This window comes from Helianthus annuus, chromosome 16 (genome assembly GCF_002127325.2).
Source record: "Helianthus annuus cultivar XRQ/B chromosome 16, HanXRQr2.0-SUNRISE, whole genome shotgun sequence".
NCBI classification, from domain to species: Eukaryota; Viridiplantae; Streptophyta; class Magnoliopsida; order Asterales; family Asteraceae; genus Helianthus; species Helianthus annuus.
Window position 1 is genome coordinate 96528924 of NC_035448.2, and position 21816 is coordinate 96550739.

The 21816-nt window shown below is 36.2% G+C and overlaps 1 protein-coding gene across 1 annotated transcript; it reads left to right on the forward strand.

The window, feature by feature from the left end:
- The first annotated feature begins 318 nt into the window (after positions 1-318).
- LOC110917408 (berberine bridge enzyme-like 15) lies at positions 319-2025 on the forward strand. The gene has a single exon (XM_022161970.2). It carries the CDS (start codon positions 319-321, stop codon positions 1948-1950), a length of 1632 nt encoding a protein of 543 aa, XP_022017662.1. The 3' UTR covers positions 1951-2025.
- The last annotated feature ends 19791 nt before the right edge of the window (positions 2026-21816 follow it).

Here is a 21816-nt window from a genome sequence, read left to right on the forward strand (position 1 = left end):
ATAACCAAAGTTCATGTGCCGAGTGTAGGGCGGACCCACATAGAGTGGGTCGGGATCTCCGGACCCCAGTGTTTTTTAAAAAATTAGTAGATTCGATATATTAAATTTTTTAAGGATCTCATAGAAAGAAAAGAAAAGCTAGTGTAGTGGTAAATCTCCTCTTTACCAACAAAGATGCAACCTAGTATTAGACTGATCAGTTCGTATATGTCGGTAGGTGATGACACGTTTATACTTCAAACTCATTACGGGTACGTGTTGTTTTTATTGATAATGACATGCTAAGTAACAAGTAGATTGAAATATGGTGTATAAATAATGAAAGATGTGACAAAGCTGAAAAGAAGACACAAAATGAAGTTCAACATCTCTAATTGTGAACTTGTATCATTTTTCCTTACTCTTGTCTTTTGTTTTTTCATATCAACAAGTTCTGATGAATTTCTGGATTGCCTCTCTCAAACAATTTCATCAGACAATATTGTTTTCACCCCTAATGACACTTCTTATTCCCCCCTTCTTCAATCTACAATCCAAAATCTTAGATTTAACACCACTACAACACCAAAACCATTAGCAATAATCACCCCCTTGTCATATTCCCATGTACAATCCACAGTCATCTGCGGTGTTAAATCCCGACTCAACATCCGGACCCGTAGCGGTGGTCATGACTATGAAGGCCTTTCCTACACCTCCTTCGATCACGCCCCTTTCATCATTCTTGATCTCAACCAACTCCGGTCAGTATCAGTTGATTCACAGGCGAAGACTGCATGGGTAGAATCCGGTGCCACTCTTGGCGAACTGTATTATTGGGTGTCACAAAAAAGTAATCTTCTTGGATTCCCAGCTGGAGAGTGCACATCGGTGGGTGTTGGTGGACATATAAGTGGAGGAGGGTATGGCATGATGGCAAGGAAATACGGATTGTCGGCTGATAATGTGATCGATGCACTTCTGGTAGATGTGAAGGGGCGAATCCTGGATAGAGATTCAATGGGTGAAGATTTGTTTTGGGCGATTAGAGGAGGTGGTGGAGCTAGTTTTGGTGTTGTACTTTCATGGAAGATCAATCTTGTTTATGTTCCACCAATTGTTACAGTTTCTAGTGTTTCTAAAAGTCTAGATGAAGATGCAACTAGGCTTGTTTACAAGTGGCAGCAAATTGCTCACAACATAACCGAAGATCTGTTCATTAATCTTATTATAACACCTGTTCAGGCCACGGATCAAGAAAACAGTTCCATGCAAGTCACAATCAACTCGCTGTTCTTGGGGACCGTTGAAGAGTTTATGAAAACAGTGAGTGATGGATTTCCAGAACTGGGATTACAACAAAAAGATTGCACGGAGATGAGTTGGATTGAATCAGTGGTTTATTATTCGATTTATTTCAAAGGCCAAAACATTGAGACTCTAATAGAAAGGCGTCCACAGCCAAAAAGTTACTTCAAGGTAAAATCAGATTATGTTAAGAATGCAATACCAGAAGAAGCACTTGGAGAGATCTTTAAATGGTGTTTGAAAGAAAACGTGATGCTAGCGATGGAGCCACATGGGGGAAAAATGAGTGAGATAGATGAAACCGCAACTCCGTACCCTCATAGGGAAGGGAATTTGTACATCATACAATACATCATCGTATGGGACGATGTGGGGTTTATTTCAACTCAAAAGAATGTTGCTTCGATAAGAAGGATATATGAGAAGATGGCACCATACGTATCCAAGAATCCTAGGGAAGCTTATGTGAATTTTAGGGATTTGGATATAGGTACCAATTGTTACGCATGTAGTACATGCTACGTGCAAGCAATGAAATGGGGAACAAGGTATTTTAAAGGAAATTTTAAGAAGCTGGCAATGGTGAAAGGTGTGGTTGATCCGAAGAATTTTTTCCGTAACGAACAAAGCATCCCTCCGCTGGTCTTGTCTCAATCGTATTAAATGATTAGATCAAGTTTGATGAAAATAAAAAAATCATAATATATGATTAACTAATAAAAACAAGTAAAATTTTCCCACGAGGGAATGCGATTTTTAGCTTTTTTTTTTGGATGGCACAATTGTTATACGAACTGAAAGAAAAATATAAAGCTAGAGTAGTTTTGGACCAAAAGAAATTAAAAAAAAAAAATTGAACTGATACTCAATTTGACTTATTTTGAATTTGTTTGACTAGCATCAATGATGATTAAATACAAACACTAATAGTTTAAATCTTGTACAAACATTGCTAACTGTATGAACCGTAAGAACAAATCTGAATCATTGATAGTTTAAATCAAGGGTTGTGGTTGATTATAAATAAAACCCTTATAATTAAAAAATAGTACTAACAAGTTAGGGGTAATTTCGTAAAATTGCTAGTCATTTGACCATTTTCAATTAAATGCAAATTTCACCAAGGTTTTTTAAACTAGCATAACTTTTATATACTTCATTATTAAAAAAAAAAAGATATATATATACCATAAAATCAAGTATTTTTTTATCTTTAATATGAGTACCATATTACTATATTTTTTTTTATAAAAGTAACTTTTAAAAAAGTTACCAAAAGTTGTTTAATAATTGTGCTGATTATGTGTTAATTACAATATAATACAAACAAACACCAAAAGTAGATATAATCAGCACATTTGATGTGCTGATAATAGAGAACGATTGAGGATGTTGTGCTAATGTCGTTTATGTTGATAATGGAGAACGATTGAGGACGATGTGCTGATAATGGAGAACGATTAAGGATGTTATGCTAATTATATAATGTTGTGCTCATTATATTTTTTGTGGTGGTTCCTATAGGTTGGTTCGATCATGGAGAGTTACTAGATCATGGATATGTTAAAAAATTCAAACTTTGATTTGAATTAAACTTCAATGGATTTAAGGATGTTTTAATAATTATTTTTAATTAGTTATAAATAAATATGGTCAAAAGGTCTAAATTGCTCCTAAATTAATTTTTTCATTGAGGGACACATGTCAATTATGTATTGGTTCTTACGGTTCTTACAAAGATAAGTGTTTGTATTTGATCTCATTCCATACAACTTAAATAGTCTTTAAAAAGCGATCAAGCACCTCTTTTGTTACACTTAAGGTTGACCAATGATTCACCAAGCCCACAAAATTCTAGGGTGACACTGTTACTAGTAGTTATAAACGAATTGTGAGCCCCGTTGGAATCCGCAATCGCTTGACAACGTTTAACCTCGTCTCCAGCATCGTGAATGTCATAACCGGCCAAAGAACAATCATGTTCCTTTAGGCAATTCCTGAAATCCGCGATCACAACATTATATGAATCGATACAATCTTTCAAAGATGTCAACACAGCCGGAGGACCGGTCTTCACACTGAGGAAGTAATCTCGGGTCGCAGTCGTGTTTTTTGATGCCACATCAACTGCTATCGTTGTAAGGGTAGTTATGTCTTTTGCAAACTTACTCCTTGAATCGGATTTTAAAACCGCCAAGCAGAATTGCTCGTTTCCTGTTTTCTTACAAACGTCGTCAACCAATTCCGCATTTGATATCACTGTAACCGAAACAACCGAGAAAATGAAAAAGATTTTTGAGAAAGACAATGAAGACATTTTTACTAATAGAACGTTTTCAAGTAAAAAAAGGGTTTGTAGTGCTATGAATGAACAAGATGTACGTTTTTATAATAGTAAAAAGTAAATATTTGTATTTATGAATTAAAATACGTCTTTAATGTGTGATTTGTCCAAACTTGGCAATTAATGATTAGTATCATGGCAGTATATATGTATTTATATGCCCAAATCGTTTGGTATCTTTAACTTTCATTATCAGAATAAAAAAAATGTAACCGTTACTTCTCTCTCAAAAATCAGTAATTTGATTTTAGATAAATATAGAAAGAGAAAAAAAATCAAGTGTGATATTATTTGATTTTGTTATAAGATAATCTTGATATTGAGAAAAGAATATTCTTCTATTGAGTTGAGATGCTCTACAAACCGTGTTAACTGTAAGGTAGTGTTTGGTATGCAGGAATGAGAGGTGGAATGGAATGGATGATTACGAGGGAATGAAGAAAAGGGTGTTTGGTTGGTCAATGGAATGAAATCACCCATTCCAAAATGCATTCCATTCCCTCAAAATCATTCCTTCCACCCCCCATGTTTTTTTTCCATTCCATCCCCTCTTGCACCATTCATCAACAACACCACAACCCACCACCTTTGCCACACCCACCACCACCACCACCACCCACCACCGACGCCATCGCCGCCACCCGCCACCACCTCACCTTGACAGCCACCGCCGCCACCACCCACTCGCCACCGTTATCACCCACAGTTGCGACCAACCGCTAACGACACTTGTCGCCGCCGCCGCCCACCACCATCGTCAACGCCACCAGCACCGCCACTACCAACCGCCGCCGCCGCCACCAACCGCCACCTCTGCTGCCACCCACCACCAACGACCACCTTGCCACCACCACCACTCGTCGTCGCCGCCGCACCGCCACTCGCCGCCACCACCACCACCCATCGCCGCAGCCGACACCCACCACCGCCCCCTATTACCACCCACAATCATTACCACCACCACCACTCACCGCTGATTTTATTACTCCATTTTTCTTGCTTACCGAACAATACACAATAATTACTCATTCCATTCACACATGGTAACCAAACAAGACATGGAATGGTAATGATTAATTGCATTCCCTCGTCCATTCCATTACCCCGTCCATTCCATTCCTTCGTCCATTCCATTACCCCATACCAAACAGACCCTAAGAACCGTAAGAACAGATGTAATGGAAATCAAGGGTTGATATTGATTATAAATAAAACCTCTATAATTAATTATCAATACTATCAAGTTAAGGGTATTTTAGTCATTTAGTAATTTCCCATAAAATACTAATTCCACCAAGTTTTTTAAACTAAAATAACTTTTATATATTTCATCAATTTTAGGAAAACATTATACCATAAAATCAAATATTTTTTTTATCTTTAATATGAGTACTATATTGCTATATTTTTTTATTTATTAAAATGACTTTTAAAAAAAATTACAAAAATGTGTTTTATAATTGTGTTAGTTATTTAGTTGAAATGTGCTAATATGAAAATGTATTGTGTTGATTTTAAATCTATACGTAAATTCTTATTTTATTATGTAATTTTTATATGTTGTTATTTTTTTTCCTTTTGTGTTGTTATTACGAGCCTATTTCGAAATAAGTTTGTTTTCTAATAGTTATGTAATAGTATTTGTTATTTATAAAATTAAAACAAAAACAAAAAGGTGTACTAGTATGTAACACTATGTGTTGTTTATAAAATTAAAAAAAATGAAATTGTACTGGTTATGTAATAGTTATAAAATTGTGCTAGTATGTAACAGTATGTGTTTATAAAATTTAAAAAAAAATGAAATTGTGCTAGTATGTAACAGTATGTGTTTTTTATAAATTAAAAAAATGAAATTGTACTAGTATAGAACAATATATGTTGTTTATAAAATTAAATAAAATGAAATTGTAATCTAATAGTATTTGTTGTTATTTTTTTTTCCTTTTGTGTTGTTATTGGGAGCTTATTTAGAAACAAATTCGTTGGAAGGTTGTTTTTTAATTGTGCTAATGTTGTCTATGTTGGTGTTACCGTCGGATGCCCAGACGGTGGTGTTAAGAGAGTGTTAATGTCGTTATTTGATTGTGCTAATGTCGTTTTTGATTGTGCTAATGTCGTTATTTGATTGTGCTAATGTCGTTTTTTGATTGTGCTAATGTCGTTGATAATGGAAGTTCCTTTTTTGATTGAAACGAGAATGCTGATAATGTGGATGGTCTTATGTTATGCTAATGTCGTTTTTTTATTGTGCTAAGGTCATTGATAATGAAAGTTCCTTTTTATTGAAACGAGAGTGCTAATAATGGAAGTTTCTTTTTTGATTGTGCTAATGTCGTTTATGTGGGTGGGCTCATGTTTTTTTTTGTTGGTGGTTCCTGCAGGTTGTTTTGATCGGGATATGTTACAAAATTCAAATTTTGGTTTGAATTAATCTGCGTGGATTTAGGGATATTTTGTAACACCCCAAAAACCGGTTTGGTAAATTAAAACCCGGTTGGTAAAAAGAAAAGAGTTTTAATCCCTCACATAACCAAAATGAAACTAGAGGGACCAAAACCGTTAAGTGGGGAAACATGAATTTATAAAGATAAAATTTAAAACACCCCACACACACATAGTGTGTGTGTGTGTCGATGGTCAGGAAGAAGAAAAAGGGGTTCAACCCTAGTTTCACAAAAATCATCAAATTGAGAGGGAAATTCAGCTCGGATCTAATGCATGTACATGAATTCATGATCATCTAGCCCTATAAATCACTTGGTAAGTTGTAATTTATGATTTGGTAATTTCGTATGAAGTGGGTTATGATGGAGTCACGAATTAGTATGAATTGGGTCTGAATATATGCTATAAGCATCATATAGAACATGAATTATACAAGATTTTGATGTCATTTGATGCTTTGACATAAAACCCACTTGTAGTGGTAAGGATGGTGATATGAATGAATTATCCATGTTCAATTCTTGTGTAATTTTGATGTATGATGTGGTATATGATAAATTCTTGTTAGATAAATTGAGCATGATATGAGTTACTTGATGTTTAGTGGTGTTGATGAATGAAATCATGAAGTTGGAAGTGAGGCATGAAATACTTGTACATTATGCTTAGATAGTGGTATGCACACCAAGTGTTTGATGAAATGTCTAGGTGAGATTTCTAGATGAGATTGAATGCATGTAATGGATGAAAATGTATAATATTTGGATGTCATGTAATTGGTTATAATTGAACATGAGAAATATATTTTAGATGAAATACATGTATGATTTTTGGTTGGTTATATGATTTGGTAAAAGGTGTGCATTAGAAGGTTGTACTCTAGGCTGAAGTGGTATGATGTTCACCATATGTTTGAATAATTTCTTAATTGAAATCATGGAGTAATGTACACTAAATGTGAAGCATATGAGATTTGTATAAAGGAGTAATATTGGAACGATATTGGTTTAGCTAATATGTGTTATAGTGTTAGTTGTAGAGACATGAAAATGCTAGTATGAATGAAATGTATTACATATATGTGTGTGTAAGTAATTATATGCGCGTACGTGTGTCCTAGAACATGAGTATGAAATGCATATAGTGTTATTAATATGGTTAACTTTATCAACGTAACCGTATCGTTATAAGGATGAGAAATTGCACATTTAATAGTTGACTTTCTAGAAAGTCAACGAATGTGAGAATAGTATGGTAGGCTTCCTAACACGAATATAAGACTTGAGAACTCATACGGTACATGTTATATCATTATGTGTTGTGTATGATGACATGTAGAATTATACGAGCTTGAAAAGATGTGATTGTTGATCTATGCCTTATGTTGTTAAAAATTTGATTAATGAAAGTCTAATGTAAGGTATGAATTAGAAATGATGGATGATATGTATGAGTTTGTATGCTAACAAAGAATATGGATGTGGTGACATGAAAGGATAGGAAATACATTAACACGTACTCAAGCATGGAAGGCTAACGGGTCAAGATGAGGCAAGGAAGCGGCTACGAACATGGATGCACAAGGTAAGTGATTTCCGGAATCACTTCTTAATTTGTTAAGAAAGGTTACGTTCTAGTTAATTAGCATAATGGTTGAGACAAATAATGGATGAGTGGTATGAAACCAACGATTTTGCTAAGTAGATGTAATGGGTCAAAAATGAGGTCTTGATGTCATAATGAAACGAAGAATAAGAAGTGTCTACGGAATGGTAACCGGGTGACGGGTAGGATTGGGCATAAGCACGTTAATGGGTGAGTGGAAGTGCGGATAATGTAAAGGTTTTATAGCTATAATGTTCTTGTAAGTTCTGGGCTAAATCGAATGTGTTGTTGAAGAAAATATGAGCGGGTCAAACAAGTCATAAATGAATAATAAGTCGATAGTCACAAGTTAAGAATTTCCTTAATTCGGATATGGGATTTCAAGTCCACATGGTAGAATGTGAATTTACAAGCATGTAGGAAGAAACGGGAGGTTAAACGGGTAAACGGTTCAAAAGATACGCACGTTTTAGTGCGTACGGACGACGAAACGAATCTGCAGAAAACTGCAGATTCTAGAGGGCGTCGCCGACGGGTGGGGGGCCGTCGCCGACGGGCAAGGGAAAAACCATTTTTGTGCTGACGGTTTAATTTCCTGTCTACGGGTTTTTGGGCTACGGGTAAATGCAAGGCCCGTCGCCGACGGCCCTAGGGGCGTCGGCGACGGCCTTCCCAAGTCCCAAAAGCTGAAACTTCGTTATTTAAGTTAATTGACGTACCGTGGGCTTCGGTTTGATATCCGTGGACTACGGCGGACTTTCCAAACATGATTCTGAGGGTTCTTAAATGTTGATAGGCTAAAAAGCTAAGACTAAGACCCATATTAATAACATATGATTATGTAAGAGGTACGTGTGATCTAGTACATGATCGTTAAAGTATGTGCGTATGTATAAAGATAGGTATAAGTATATGCATGTGTGTAAAGATCGCGGGGAGGTATGTTCATATGTAGATGTGTATGTATGCATGCAAGTAGAGACATGAATGTAGGTACGTATGTAGAAGTGTATAGATATGTACGAGAATATGCACGTATGTAACAATGTAGGAAGGGTATGTATGTGTGTAGATGTGTACATACGTATGTATAAAGGTACGTATAGAATATGCTTGTATGCTAAGATGTAGGAGAGATATGTTCATATGTAGATGTGTGTGTATGCATGTGTGTAGAGATGTACGAATGTAAGTGCGTATGTGGAAGTGTATGTATGTATATATGTGGAAGTATAGAAATGTGTGTGCGTATGCAAATGTGTATTAGTGTATGTATAGGAGTACGTGTGATGTAGACATGAATGTAGGAACGCATGAAAGTAGGTACATGTGTAGAAATGTATTGCTGAATATATGAAGATACGAATGAATGCAAACATGTATGTTTTGAGGTATGGGGGTATGCGCGGGTACATGTAAGTATGTATGTACGTATGATGTGTGTGTGTAGTATGTGACCAAAAGTGCACGTACGGATGTGCGTAGGTACGATGTAGTATTAATTGTACATGAGGGAATGGGGCTAGTATATATGTGTACATAGCCTTAATATGTTTGAGCACTAAGTTACTAATCATGTGCCTTGAGAATGAAATGAGATTTGCAGGTATGCTATGGTAGTCCATCGTGAAGTTTTGAGGAATTGGAATGCAAGATTGTACTCGGAAGGATAATCGAAAAGTCTGGCACACATAGAAAGATTGCGGCGTGGTCAATTAATTATGTATGATAGATTATGAATGTAGATTATCAAATTTTAATGATGTGCATGTTTGTGGTGAATGTAGGTTACACGGTCTATCGTCGGTTGAAAGCATTGGAGGATTGAAGATCGAGTCAAGAGCAAAAATTGTACGGGAAGAGTAGTCACATAGCTCAAACGCGTATATGTAATTGATGTGAAAATTCAGAACGAACGATGTAAACCCTTTAATTAACTTTAAATATTTCTAGTAACGAACCCCAAGTATGATACATGACTAAGATAGAAAGAAATTTTAAAGGCCCAAATTTTCCGCTGCGTCATTTTAAGGTATTACGTTTTAGGGCGTTACAAGTTGGTATCAGAGCCCAGGTTTTAGAGAATCAAGTAATAGAAAGTAAATGCTTGAACTCAAACCGGTGTGCTCTCGTAATCAAGAACCCGTACAATCCAAGACTCGATCGAGGCCTAAATGCAAAGGCGAATGTAAGTATGTATTAGATTATGTATTTGAAGGAAACTAATAGTGTGTTATGTGCAAGGTAAGCTTAAGAGTTTGAAGAGGATGATCCGTGAATACAGAATAGGATGAACGCTAAGGCGGGCAAAGGTGCAAATAGGCAAATTAACCCCAGGTACACATTACTAATATGTATGAGTACCGATGTCAAAAGAAAAAGGAAGGGGTCTCCTTGGGAGGGTAATTATTAAACGAAAGACAATGATGTGGCCTTGGGGAAGTTTTAGAAATGTGCACGAAACTGAAACCCATTTCTCGGGCATAAGGCGATGATTACACGAAGGCACGAAACTAGTGTGTGAATTGCGCACCTGGCCAGTACGCAAGAAGCATATGACGTTCGTGAGACCGTGGCAATTATTGCAGGTATGTCTGGTAGAACTGGGTAGCAGGTGGGCGCTATGATGTAGCGAATGCGAAATAGCAAATCCATTGCGGATTTGGTTATGCTAACGAAGGTTATGAAAAGTTATGCGAGTCGACCAGTTCTAGCGAACAAGTCGAATAAGAATAAGCTACCACCCGTTTTGAACGGGTGATTTTGAATGCTCTAATGAATGCTAGAAGCTTAATCCGTTATACGGATTGAAAGAAGAAGTTATGATTAAAAGCGAAAGACCCAATTATTTGGGTAGTGGAATGTGTATGCTTAACTCTCCTTGAGAGTGTTTATGCCGAAACCCAATTATTTGGGTAGTCGAATGTGTATGCTTAACTCTCATTGAGAGTGTTTATGCCGAAACCCAATTATTTGGGTAGTCGAATGTGTATGCTTAACTCTCATTGAGAGTGTTTATGCCGAAACCCAATTATTTGGGTAGTCGAATGTGTATGCTTAACTCTCATTGAGAGTGTTTATGCCGAAACCCAATTATTTGGGTAGTCGAATGTGTATGCTTAACTCTCATTGAGAGTGTTTATGCCGAAACCCAATTATTTGGGTAGTCGAATGTGTATGCTTAACTCTCATTGAGAGTGTTTATGCCGAACCCCATTTATTTGGGTAGTTGAATGTGTAAGGAAGAAGAAAACTCATATATGGATAGAACTAAAATGAAGTAATTATGATTCGACAACTAAGATGACTAACCTTAAAACCTAGTTGCTGAAGGTAGGTAAAACTTTAAGTTTTTGTTAAACACATGTAAGAAAGAAAAGGTACGAATGATATGTTTGAAACCGCTAGATGGATTCAAACATAGAAGGAATGAAGGGTATGGAAGTTACGTTTAAATCCGTGGGACGGATTTAAAATATAAAAGGATGTAATGATTGCCTTTATAAGTAAGCATTAATATAAGTTTGAATATATAGGAACGATGAACTTTTACTAACCGGTCAAGGAAATGAGAAGGTTACATGGAAGTATGGCATGGAAAGTATAGATTTGATAAGAAGAAGTCAAACATAGATTTGTGTATAAACGAAAATGAGAAAGGTTTCGGGGACGAAACCTCATTTAAGGGGGGGTAGACTTGTAACACCCCAAAAACCGGTTTGGTAAATTAAAACCCGGTTGGTAAAAAGAAAAGAGTTTTAATCCCTCACATAACCAAAATGAAACTAGAGGGACCAAAACCGTTAAGTGGGGAAACATGAATTTATAAAGATAAAATTTAAAACACCCCACACACACATAGTGTGTGTGTGTGTGTCGATGGTCAGGAAGAAGAAAAAGGGGTTCAACCCTAGTTTCACAAAAATCATCAAATTGAGAGGGAAATTCAGCTCGGATCTAATGCATGTACATGAATTCATGATCATCTAGCCCTATAAATCACTTGGTAAGTTGTAATTTATGATTTGGTAATTTCGTATGAAGTGGGTTATGATGGAGTCACGAATTAGTATGAATTGGGTCTGAATATATGTTATAAGCATCATATAGAACATGAATTATACAAGATTTTGATGTCATTTGATGCTTTGACATAAAACCCACTTGTAGTGGTAAGGATGGTGATATGAATGAATTATCCATGTTCAATTCTTGTGTAATTTTGATGTATGATGTGGTATATGATAAATTCTTGTTAGATAAATTGAGCATGATATGAGTTACTTGATGTTTAGTGGTGTTGATGAATGAAATCATGAAGTTGGAAGTGAGGCATGAAATACTTGTACATTATGCTTAGATAGTGGTATGCACACCAAGTGTTTGATGAAATGTCTAGGTGAGATTTCTAGATGAGATTGAATGCATGTAATGGATGAAAATGTATAATATTTGGATGTCATGTAATTGGTTATAATTGAACATGAGAAATATATTTTAGATGAAATACATGTATGATTTTTGGTTGGTTATATGATTTGGTAAAAGGTGTGCATTAGAAGGTTGTACTCTAGGCTGAAGTGGTATGATGTTCACCATATGTTTGAATAATTTCTTAATTGAAATCATGGAGTAATGTACACTAAATGTGAAGCATATGAGATTTATATAAAGGAGTAATATTGGAACGATATTGGTTTAGCTAATATGTGTTATAGTGTTAGTTGTAGAGACATGAAAATGCTAGTATGAATGAAATGTATTACATATATGTGTGTGTAAGTAATTATATGCGCGTACGTGTGTCCTAGAACATGAGTATGAAATGCATATAGTGTTATTAGTATGGTTAACTTTATCAACATAACCGTATCGTTATAAGGATGAGAAATTGCACATTTAATAGTTGACTTTCTAGAAAGTCAACGAATGTGAGAATAGTATGGTAGGCTTCCTAACACGAATATAAGACTTGAGAACTCATACGGTACATGTTATATCATTATGTGTTGTGTATGATGACATGTAGAATTATACGAGCTTGAAAAGATGTGATTGTTGATCTATGCCTTATGTTGTTAAAAATTTGATTAATGAAAGTCTAATGTAAGGTATGAATTAGAAATGATGGATGATATGTATGAGTTTGTATGCTAACAAAGAATATGGATGTGGTGACATGAAAGGATAGGAAATACATTAACACGTACTCAAGCATGGAAGGCTAACGGGTCAAGATGAGGCAAGGAAGCGGCTACGAACACGGATGCACAAGGTAAGTGATTTCCGGAATCACTTCTTAATTTGTTAAGTAAGGTTACGGTCTAGTTAATTAGCATAATGGTTGAGACAAATAATGGATGGGTGGTATGGAACCAACGATTTTGCTAAGTAGATGTAATGGGTCAAAAATGAGGTCTTGATGTTATAATGAAACGAAGAATAAGAAGTGTCTACGGAATGGTAACCGGGTGACGGGTAGGATTGGGCATAAGCACGTTAATGGGTGAGTGGAAGTGCGGATAATGTAAAGGTTTTATAGCTATAATGTTCTTGTAAGTTCTGGGCTAAATCGAATGTGTTGTTGAAGAAAATATGAGCGGGTCAAACAAGTCATAAATGAATAATAAGTCGATAGTCACAAGTTAAGAATTTCCTTAATTCGGATATGGGATTTCAAGTCCACATGGTAGAATGTGAATTTACAAGCATGTAGGAAGAAACGGGAGGTTAAACGGGTAAACGGTTCAAAAGATACGCACGTTTTAGTGCGTACGGACGACGAAACGAATCTGCAGAAAACTGCAGATTCTAGAGGGCGTCGCCGACGGGTGGGGGGCCGTCGCCGACGGGCAAGGGAAAAACCATTTTTGTGCTGACGGGTTAATTTCCTGTCTACGGGTTTTTGGGCTACGGGTAAATGCAAGGCCCGTCGCCGACGGCCCTAGGGGCGTCGGCGACGGCCTTCCCAAGTCCCAAAAGCTGAAACTTCGTTATTTAAGTTAATTGACGTACCGTGGGCTTCGGTTTGATATCCGTGGACTACGGCGGACTTTCCAAACATGATTCTGAGGGTTCTTAAATGTTGATAGGCTAAAAAGCTAAGACTAAGACCCATATTAATAACATATGATTATGTAAGAGGTACGTGTGATCTAGTACATGATCGTTAAAGTATGTGCGTATGTATAAAGATAGGTATAAGTATATGCATGTGTGTAAAGATCGCGGGGAGGTATGTTCATATGTAGATGTGTATGTATGCATGCAAGTAGAGACATGAATGTAGGTACGTATGTAGAAGTGTATAGATATGTACGAGAATATGCACGTATGTAACAATGTAGGAAGGGTATGTATGTGTGTAGATGTGTACATACGTATGTATAAAGGTACGTATAGAATATGCTTGTATGCTAAGATGTAGGAGAGATATGTTCATATGTAGATGTGTGTGTATGCATGTGTGTAGAGATGTACGAATGTAAGTGCGTATGTGGAAGTGTATGTATGTATATATGTGGAAGTATAGAAATGTGTGTGCGTATGCAAATGTGTATTAGTGTATGTATAGGAGTACGTGTGATCGTAGACATGAATGTAGGAACGCATGAAAGTAGGTACATGTGTAGAAATGTATTGGTGAATATATGAAGATACGAATGAATGCAGGCATGTATGTTTTGAGGTATGGGGGTATGCGCGGGTACATGTAAGTATGTATGTACGTATGATGTGTGTGTGTAGTATGTGACCAAAAGTGCACGTACGGATGTGCGTAGGTACGATGTAGTATTAATTGTACATGAGGGAATGGGGCTAGTATATATGTGTACATAGCCTTAATATGTTTGAGCACTAAGTTACTAATCATGTGCCTTGAGAATGAAATGAGATTTGCAGGTATGCTATGGTAGTCCATCGTGAAGTTTTGAGGAATTGGAATGCAAGATTGTACTCGGAAGGATAATCGAAAAGTCTGGCACACATAGAAAGATTGCGGCGTGGTCAATTAATTATGTATGATAGATTATGAATGTAGATTATCAAATTTTAATGATGTGCATGTTTGTGGTGAATGTAGGTTACACGGTCTATCGTCGGTTGAAAGCATTGGAGGATTGAAGATCGAGTCAAGAGCAAAAATTGTACGGGAAGAGTAGTCACATAGCTCAAACGCGTATATGTAATTGATGTGAAAATTTAGAACGAACGATGTAAACCCTTTAATTAACTTTAAATATTTCTAGTAACGAACCCCAAGTATGATACATGACTAAGATAGAAAGAAATTTTAAAGGCCCAAATTTTCCGCTGCGTCATTTTAAGGTATTACGTTTTAGGGCGTTACATATTTTGATAATTAATTTTAATTAGTTATAAATAAATAGGGTCAAAATGTCTAAATTACCCCTAAACTAATTTTTAATTGAAGAACACTTGTTATTTATGTATTGGTTCTTATAGTTCTTACAAACATAAGAGTTTGTATTTGATCCCAAACCATGGTACATAACTCCTACTTACTATTAAATTATAGCAAATTATCACCGTTGCTTGAGATAGAACCTAAAACCTTTTTTTTTGAACGGCCAACAGAATCAATCCCGCGCACTCTCGGGGCACCCACTGGACCAAACGGAGTACTCCGAGAGTAACCCGAGTCCACCACCAATTCCGAGGAAAACCCGGTAACCCACCCGCCTGTAGGCACGACGGTGAAATTACCAGTAAAACCTGTTTGGCTCAAGGATCGAACACAGGATTCCCTGGGTCTCCTATCATTGTCCACCAATGCCTCACTCTGCACCAAGTGGTAGTTGAACTTGCATCTCTCAAGAGAAATACAAACATTCCACCACTTGATCTAGAGATCATTGGCAGAACCTAAAACCTCTAACTAAGAAGCAAATGCCTCTAGTTAGTGAGCTAGCCCAACATTAACATTTGATTTGTAATCTTTACGGAATTTGTCAGTATCGTTAAACTAAGAAGCAAATGCCTCTAGTACTTATATTGCGACTTTAGTGGAGTGGACAACGATGAGGACATTCAGATCACCATTGACGGTCAAGCGGTTCCGCAGGTGACTAAGTTCAAGTATCTAGGATCGTTTGTCCAGAGGGATGGGGAGATAGATAGTGACGTTGCCCACCGCATCCAGGTAGGATGGTGTAGGTGGAGAGCTGCCACTGGGGTATTATGCGATAGGAGGTTCCCAACAAAATTGAAAGGTAAATTTTATAGGGTTGCAATTAGACCTGCTATGTTATATGGAACCGAATGTTGGGCCATTAAGGAAGTACAGGCACGTAAGATGGAGGTAGCAGAGATGAGAATGCTAAGATGGATGTGTGGGCACACAAGGTTAGACCGGATAAGAAATAATGTTTTTAGGGAGCGATTAGAAGTAGCTAATATATCAGATAAGATAAAGGAGGGAAGATTGAGATGGTTTGGGCATGTGAAGAGGAGGCAGACGATAGAACCAGTTAGAGTGATTGAAACCCTCGAGGTGGATGGGAGGAGTAGTAGAGGTAGACCCAAAACTACTTGGGATGAGCGGATTAAGCAGGATTTGCAAAGATTGCACCTCTCTAAGAACATGGTCCATGATAGGAACTCGTGGAGACGTAGGATTAAGGTTAAGGATTTCTAGGAGAGGTACAATTGTGTTTCTAGGTGTAGTGTATGGTCGTACATATGTAACTATGTGTATAGGATGTTTTGTACAATTGTGTTTTTAGGTGTAGTGTATGGTCGTAGATATGTAACTATGTGTATAGGCTGTTTTATGTTGTCACACTTGTTCTATTTTACCATGCACTCTTTCACAACTCATGCTACATTGGTAACTTCACACACACACACACACACACCTCATGTTCTATTTATTTCTTTCCTGGGTGTTTTGGAGCCGAGGGTCTCTCTGGAAGCAGCCTCTCTATCCCTAGGGGTAGAGGTAAGGTGTGCCTACATCCCACCCTCCCCAGACCCTACAAATAGCTTTGCTATTTGTGGGATTTTACTGGGTATTGTTTGATTGATTGATTGATCTAATAAATAGTCAATTAAGTGTAGTATATTAATTGATATTAGGGTAACACGCGGTGGGGTTAAGAATTTCGAAGGGGTATGTGCCCTTGATTAAAAAAAATTCAAGAAACAAGAAGACATACAAACACCATCTTCTCAATCATTTTTTCTTACATTTGATCTTACAACTTTTTAGAGTAATCAAACACAGCTTTTGGTTGCCACCACGAATTCAATGCACAAAAGGTACCAAAGCGAAATGCAATACACTAAGAGGGTGTTCCAATTGCTTATTTAACTCCAAAAGTGTTTTTTTTTTAAAGTGCTTATTAACTTATAACTTTTTAAAAGAAGTTTTTGAAAAAATGTTTTGATTAGCTTTTTAAAAGAAGCTGGCAATGGTGAAAGGTGTGGTTGATCCGAAGAATTTTTTCTGTAACGAACAAAGCATACCTCCTCTGGTCTTATCTCGATCGTATTAAATGATTAGATCAAGTTTGATGAAAATAAAAAAAATCATAATATATTATTAATTAATAAAAACAAGTAAAATTTTCCCGCGAGGGAATGCGATTTTTAGCTTTTTTTTTTTATGGCGCAATTGTTATAGGAATCGAAAGAAAAATATAAAGCTAGAGTAGTTTTGGACCAAAAGAAATAAAAAAAAAATTGAACTGATACTCAATTTGACTTATTTTGAATTTGTTTGACTAGCATCAACGATGATTATCCTACATATACAAAAAGGAGTTAGAGGGAATATTGTCAGGCAGCTTGCCTGACACTTCCCTATTGGACCACCCATTTTTGATTTAATTTTATTCTCAGCCAAAAATTACGGTTTCGTCTTTTGTTTAAAATTACGGTTTTGCCCCTAATTCAAAATAAAATTATATTTTAGCTTTGGCTCAAAATTTACGCTTTTGCCCTCAGTTCAAAAACCCAATTCTAATTCTACTCCCAGTTTAAATTTACGGTTTCGTCCTCCGTCTAAAATTACGCTTTTGCCCCCTTCAAAATTTACTACATATACATTTTGAAGTTGAGGGAATAGTGCCAGACAACTTGCCTGACACTTCCCTATTGGACCAACTCATTTTCAATTTAATTTTATTCCCAGTTTAAAATTACTTTTTCGTCCTTCGTTTAAAATTACGTTTTTACCCCCAATTCAAAATAAAAATATAACTTTGCCCCTACCTTAAAATTACGATTTTGCTCTCAGTTCAAAAACTCATTTTTTAATTTATTCCCAGTTTAAAATTACGGTTTCGCCCTCCGTTTAAAATTACGTTTTTACCCTCAGTTTAAAATTAAATTATGTTTTTTCCCCAGCTCAAAATTACGTTTTTGCCCACAGATCAAAATAAAATTATTTTTTCCCCTAGCTCAAAATTATGATTTCGCCATCAGTTTAAAATTATGATTTCGCCCCCAGTTCAAAATATAATTATGACTTTGCCCTCTGTTGAAAATTATGATTTTGTTCTCATTTCCAAAATTACGATTTCTCCCCCAGTTATTGTGATGTTTCCATCAGTTTTCCTTTTTTTTTACAAAACTATAGTAGTGTTTTATTTTGCTTGGTTGACTCAATGTAACTTTTATTGTGTCAAACACTTCCCTAACACTCGCTCATTGGTACTGACAACTTAGTATTTTACCCAGAGCTCAAAATTATAGGCGTGCCACCTTTTTAATTTTTTTAGCAAAACTATGGTAGTGTTTTGGTTTAATTTTTTTATATCGTGTTATGAGTAGTATGTATAACTAACCGAAATACAGACATACATGTTATGCGAGAGAAATATTCGGATTATTGCCCCGCAACGCGGACGGGGCAAAAACTAGTACATATACAAAAAGGAGAGGGAATAGTGCCAGGCAGCTTGCCTGGCACTTCCCTATTGGACCACCCATTTTTAATTTAATTTTATTCCCAGTTTAAAATTACGGTTTCGTCTTTTGTTTAAAATTACGTTTTTGCCCCTAATTCAAAATAAAATTATATTTTAGCCCTGGCTCAAAATTTACGCTTTTGCCCTCAGTTCAGAAACCCAAATCTAATTCTACTCCCAGTTTAAATTTACGGTTTCGTCCTCAGTCTAAAATCACGCTTTTGCCCCCTTTCAAAATAAAAATATGTTTTTGCCCCTAGCTCGAAATTACGATTTTGCCCCCAACTCAAAATTACGTTTTGTCCACAGTTCAAAATAAAATCATGTTTTCCCCCATAGCTCAAAATTATGATTTTGCCTTCAGTTTAAAAGTATGATTTCGCCCCCAGTTCAAAATATTTTTACGATTCTGCCATCTGTTCAAAATTATGATTTTGCTTCCATTTCAAAATTTACGATTTCTCCCCCAGTTAAAAATTATGATCTTGACATCGTTTTACTTTTTTTTTTTTGCAAAACTATATTACTGTTTTGTAACTTTTTTTTTTGCAAAACTATAGTACTGTTTTGCTCCCAAAAGCCAAAAGTCATTTAAAAAGTTAGGTTTTTGAGGCTTTTCAAAGCAACTTTCTACTCTTTTACAAAAACCAAAATGAAAAGGACTTTTACCATTGCCAAATACCTTTTTAACTTATTGGCTTTTTCAAAAAGCCAATAAGTCAATAAGTCATTACGAATCTCAATCACAAACCCCCTCTGAATCAAATCAAAATACGAGTTTTAATAGACTTGCGATGGCAGCAGCTTGGTCGCTGACTCATTTATGAGTGATGGTGGCGGCAGGATTTCGCGATGTCGATGAACTCATAGAGAAAGAAAAAAACAGAGCAAGAGGTTCAATGAATTTATAATTTGAATATACTGATTTGAATGAGTTAATGAAATATAACTATATGTCTAATGATGGCAATTAATCTTGTAATTATCATTGTCGGTTTCTAAAGTTAACTCATAATAAGTTGTTGGACCTACCAAACAACAAATTATAATTAATAAGCCAAGACATGAATTAAGGATCAAGAAATAAACAGTTGATGAAGCAATTCTCTCCCCAAAGATATTGAATCTTGAACACCTAATCAGAACATATGTTCAAGAGTATGACAAACATCTGATCAAGACTTGGAACCGCTATTCAAAAGGATGCAACATCTGTTGAAGCTAAAGTCAGTTAAAGACCAAAGCCCTGATCAAGCAAAAGATCTGATGAAGAAGACCAAACATCTGTATGGCCAAACAGATGTTTGGACAACTTCAACAGAGGATAGCTTAGACAGTGGTTTCTCAATGTAACAGTACTTATCTTATCAGTGTTTAGTTTAACCTAGATCAGATGTTAGGATTTGCACAGATGTTTGTAATATTTGTGGAAATTTTCTATTAGGAATGTTAGATGTCACTATTAGGGTGACGTCAACATATCACGAATAAAGCTTTAGTACTTGGTATAAATAGATCACACCTGTTAGTGATCTATTCATCAATTTTGTAGATTCGCTCCGAGGATCGATTCCTTAACCGTTGAATGCATAGAGCAAGTATCTTGTGCGGAATCCAAGTACATGTGTAGATTGAACACACAGATGTAACTAAAGGTTGATTTCTATTAATGATTGACAAGTACAGAACCACGAAACCAAATGAACAAGACTAACCTAGTATTTATACTAGATGTGGGTTCGCACTAAGCCAACTACGAATGGGCTTGGTTTTTACGAACCGGCTCCCTTCGTACGAACCTGCTATGTCCCTTCGTACGAACCAACTTCAATACACATGAACTTTATATTTTACTCTGTTCAGCACCAGTCTTGTCTCATCTGATTAAGCTACGATACGTGATTGACAGAAGTGATAAACATACTGCACTCGCAGACTCCCCCTTGGATATTACTGCAGTCAATCTCGTAGCTTTCTATCTCTCTCTTTCTCTCTAAGTCTTTTTAGAAGTGTTTACATCTTCAGCACATCAGACTCTTCCTTTTACTCTAACAGACTCCCCTTGGATCTGCTTACAGCTTCAGCTGCTCCCCCTTTCAGCAGACTCTTTCCTCAGGCTCCCCTTGCTTTAAGCTTCTGGGCTTTTAGCTTCTAGGATCGACACCTGACTCTTTGATTACAAGCTCCTCCTTGCTTTGAGCTCATCTTCAGACTCCCCATTAGCCTTAGCTATCAGGATCGCAATCTGGCTTATCATCTGAAAATCTAACAATTTCAAACCACTTAAAAAATATTTGACAATTTAGGACCAAGATCATAAACCTAGCTCTAAACACAAATATTTAACAATGAAAGCTTTGAGGTCATCCAGAATTGGTAACATGGCTCTTAGCATAGATGTAATAATATGTAATTTCCAGGTTTGCCCGACTCTACTTCCCCTATCAAATAACGCTATATTTGACAGTTAAGCATCCAAATCCCTCAGATGATCATCCAAGTCCAAATTAATGACCTTGGAGATTTTACAAACTGTTTTTGGAATTTTTCATTTTAAAAAGTTTACCCTCTACATAAAAATTGAAAAATATCGAAAGATAGAAATCAATTGCTGTTGTAAAGAAGATCCCCAAGGGGGACACACCTCAAAGTCGAGCCTTCATCTCTTTGACTGAACGGTAGTTCATACCTGAGCTCTCAAGGTCTCACACTAACCCAGAATACAGATCTCAGTATAGTATATTCACCTGTAAGACTGAATCTAGAGAGTCTTGATACGGGAGTATATTCAGAGATGGGAGACACGTATAAGTTAAGGGCTTAAAACACTAAATCTCGTATCTTGAATTAGTTGAACTTTGTGTGAAAATTTAAGTGGATCAGTATACTTACAATCTAAGTGAATCGTTTAGAACTTAAAGTGTTTGTAGCTCAACGGTGCTAGTGATTTGTCATAAACTGATATGATCCTCTAACGCGAACTCAAACAAAAATATTGTCTGTAAATATTTCTTTACTACTTTATGTTTTAGAAAAATACAAAAAGATTTTGTTTCTATTTTAGTTTCGACAACCGATGTCTAAAAGCTGAGTTTCAAAATCTGAGTATACTGAACATGTTTCTGAAAGATAAACAAGTTCATTAATTTAAACTTGAAAGTTTTAAATGGAAAATCAAAAACAGTTTGAAATGTTCCA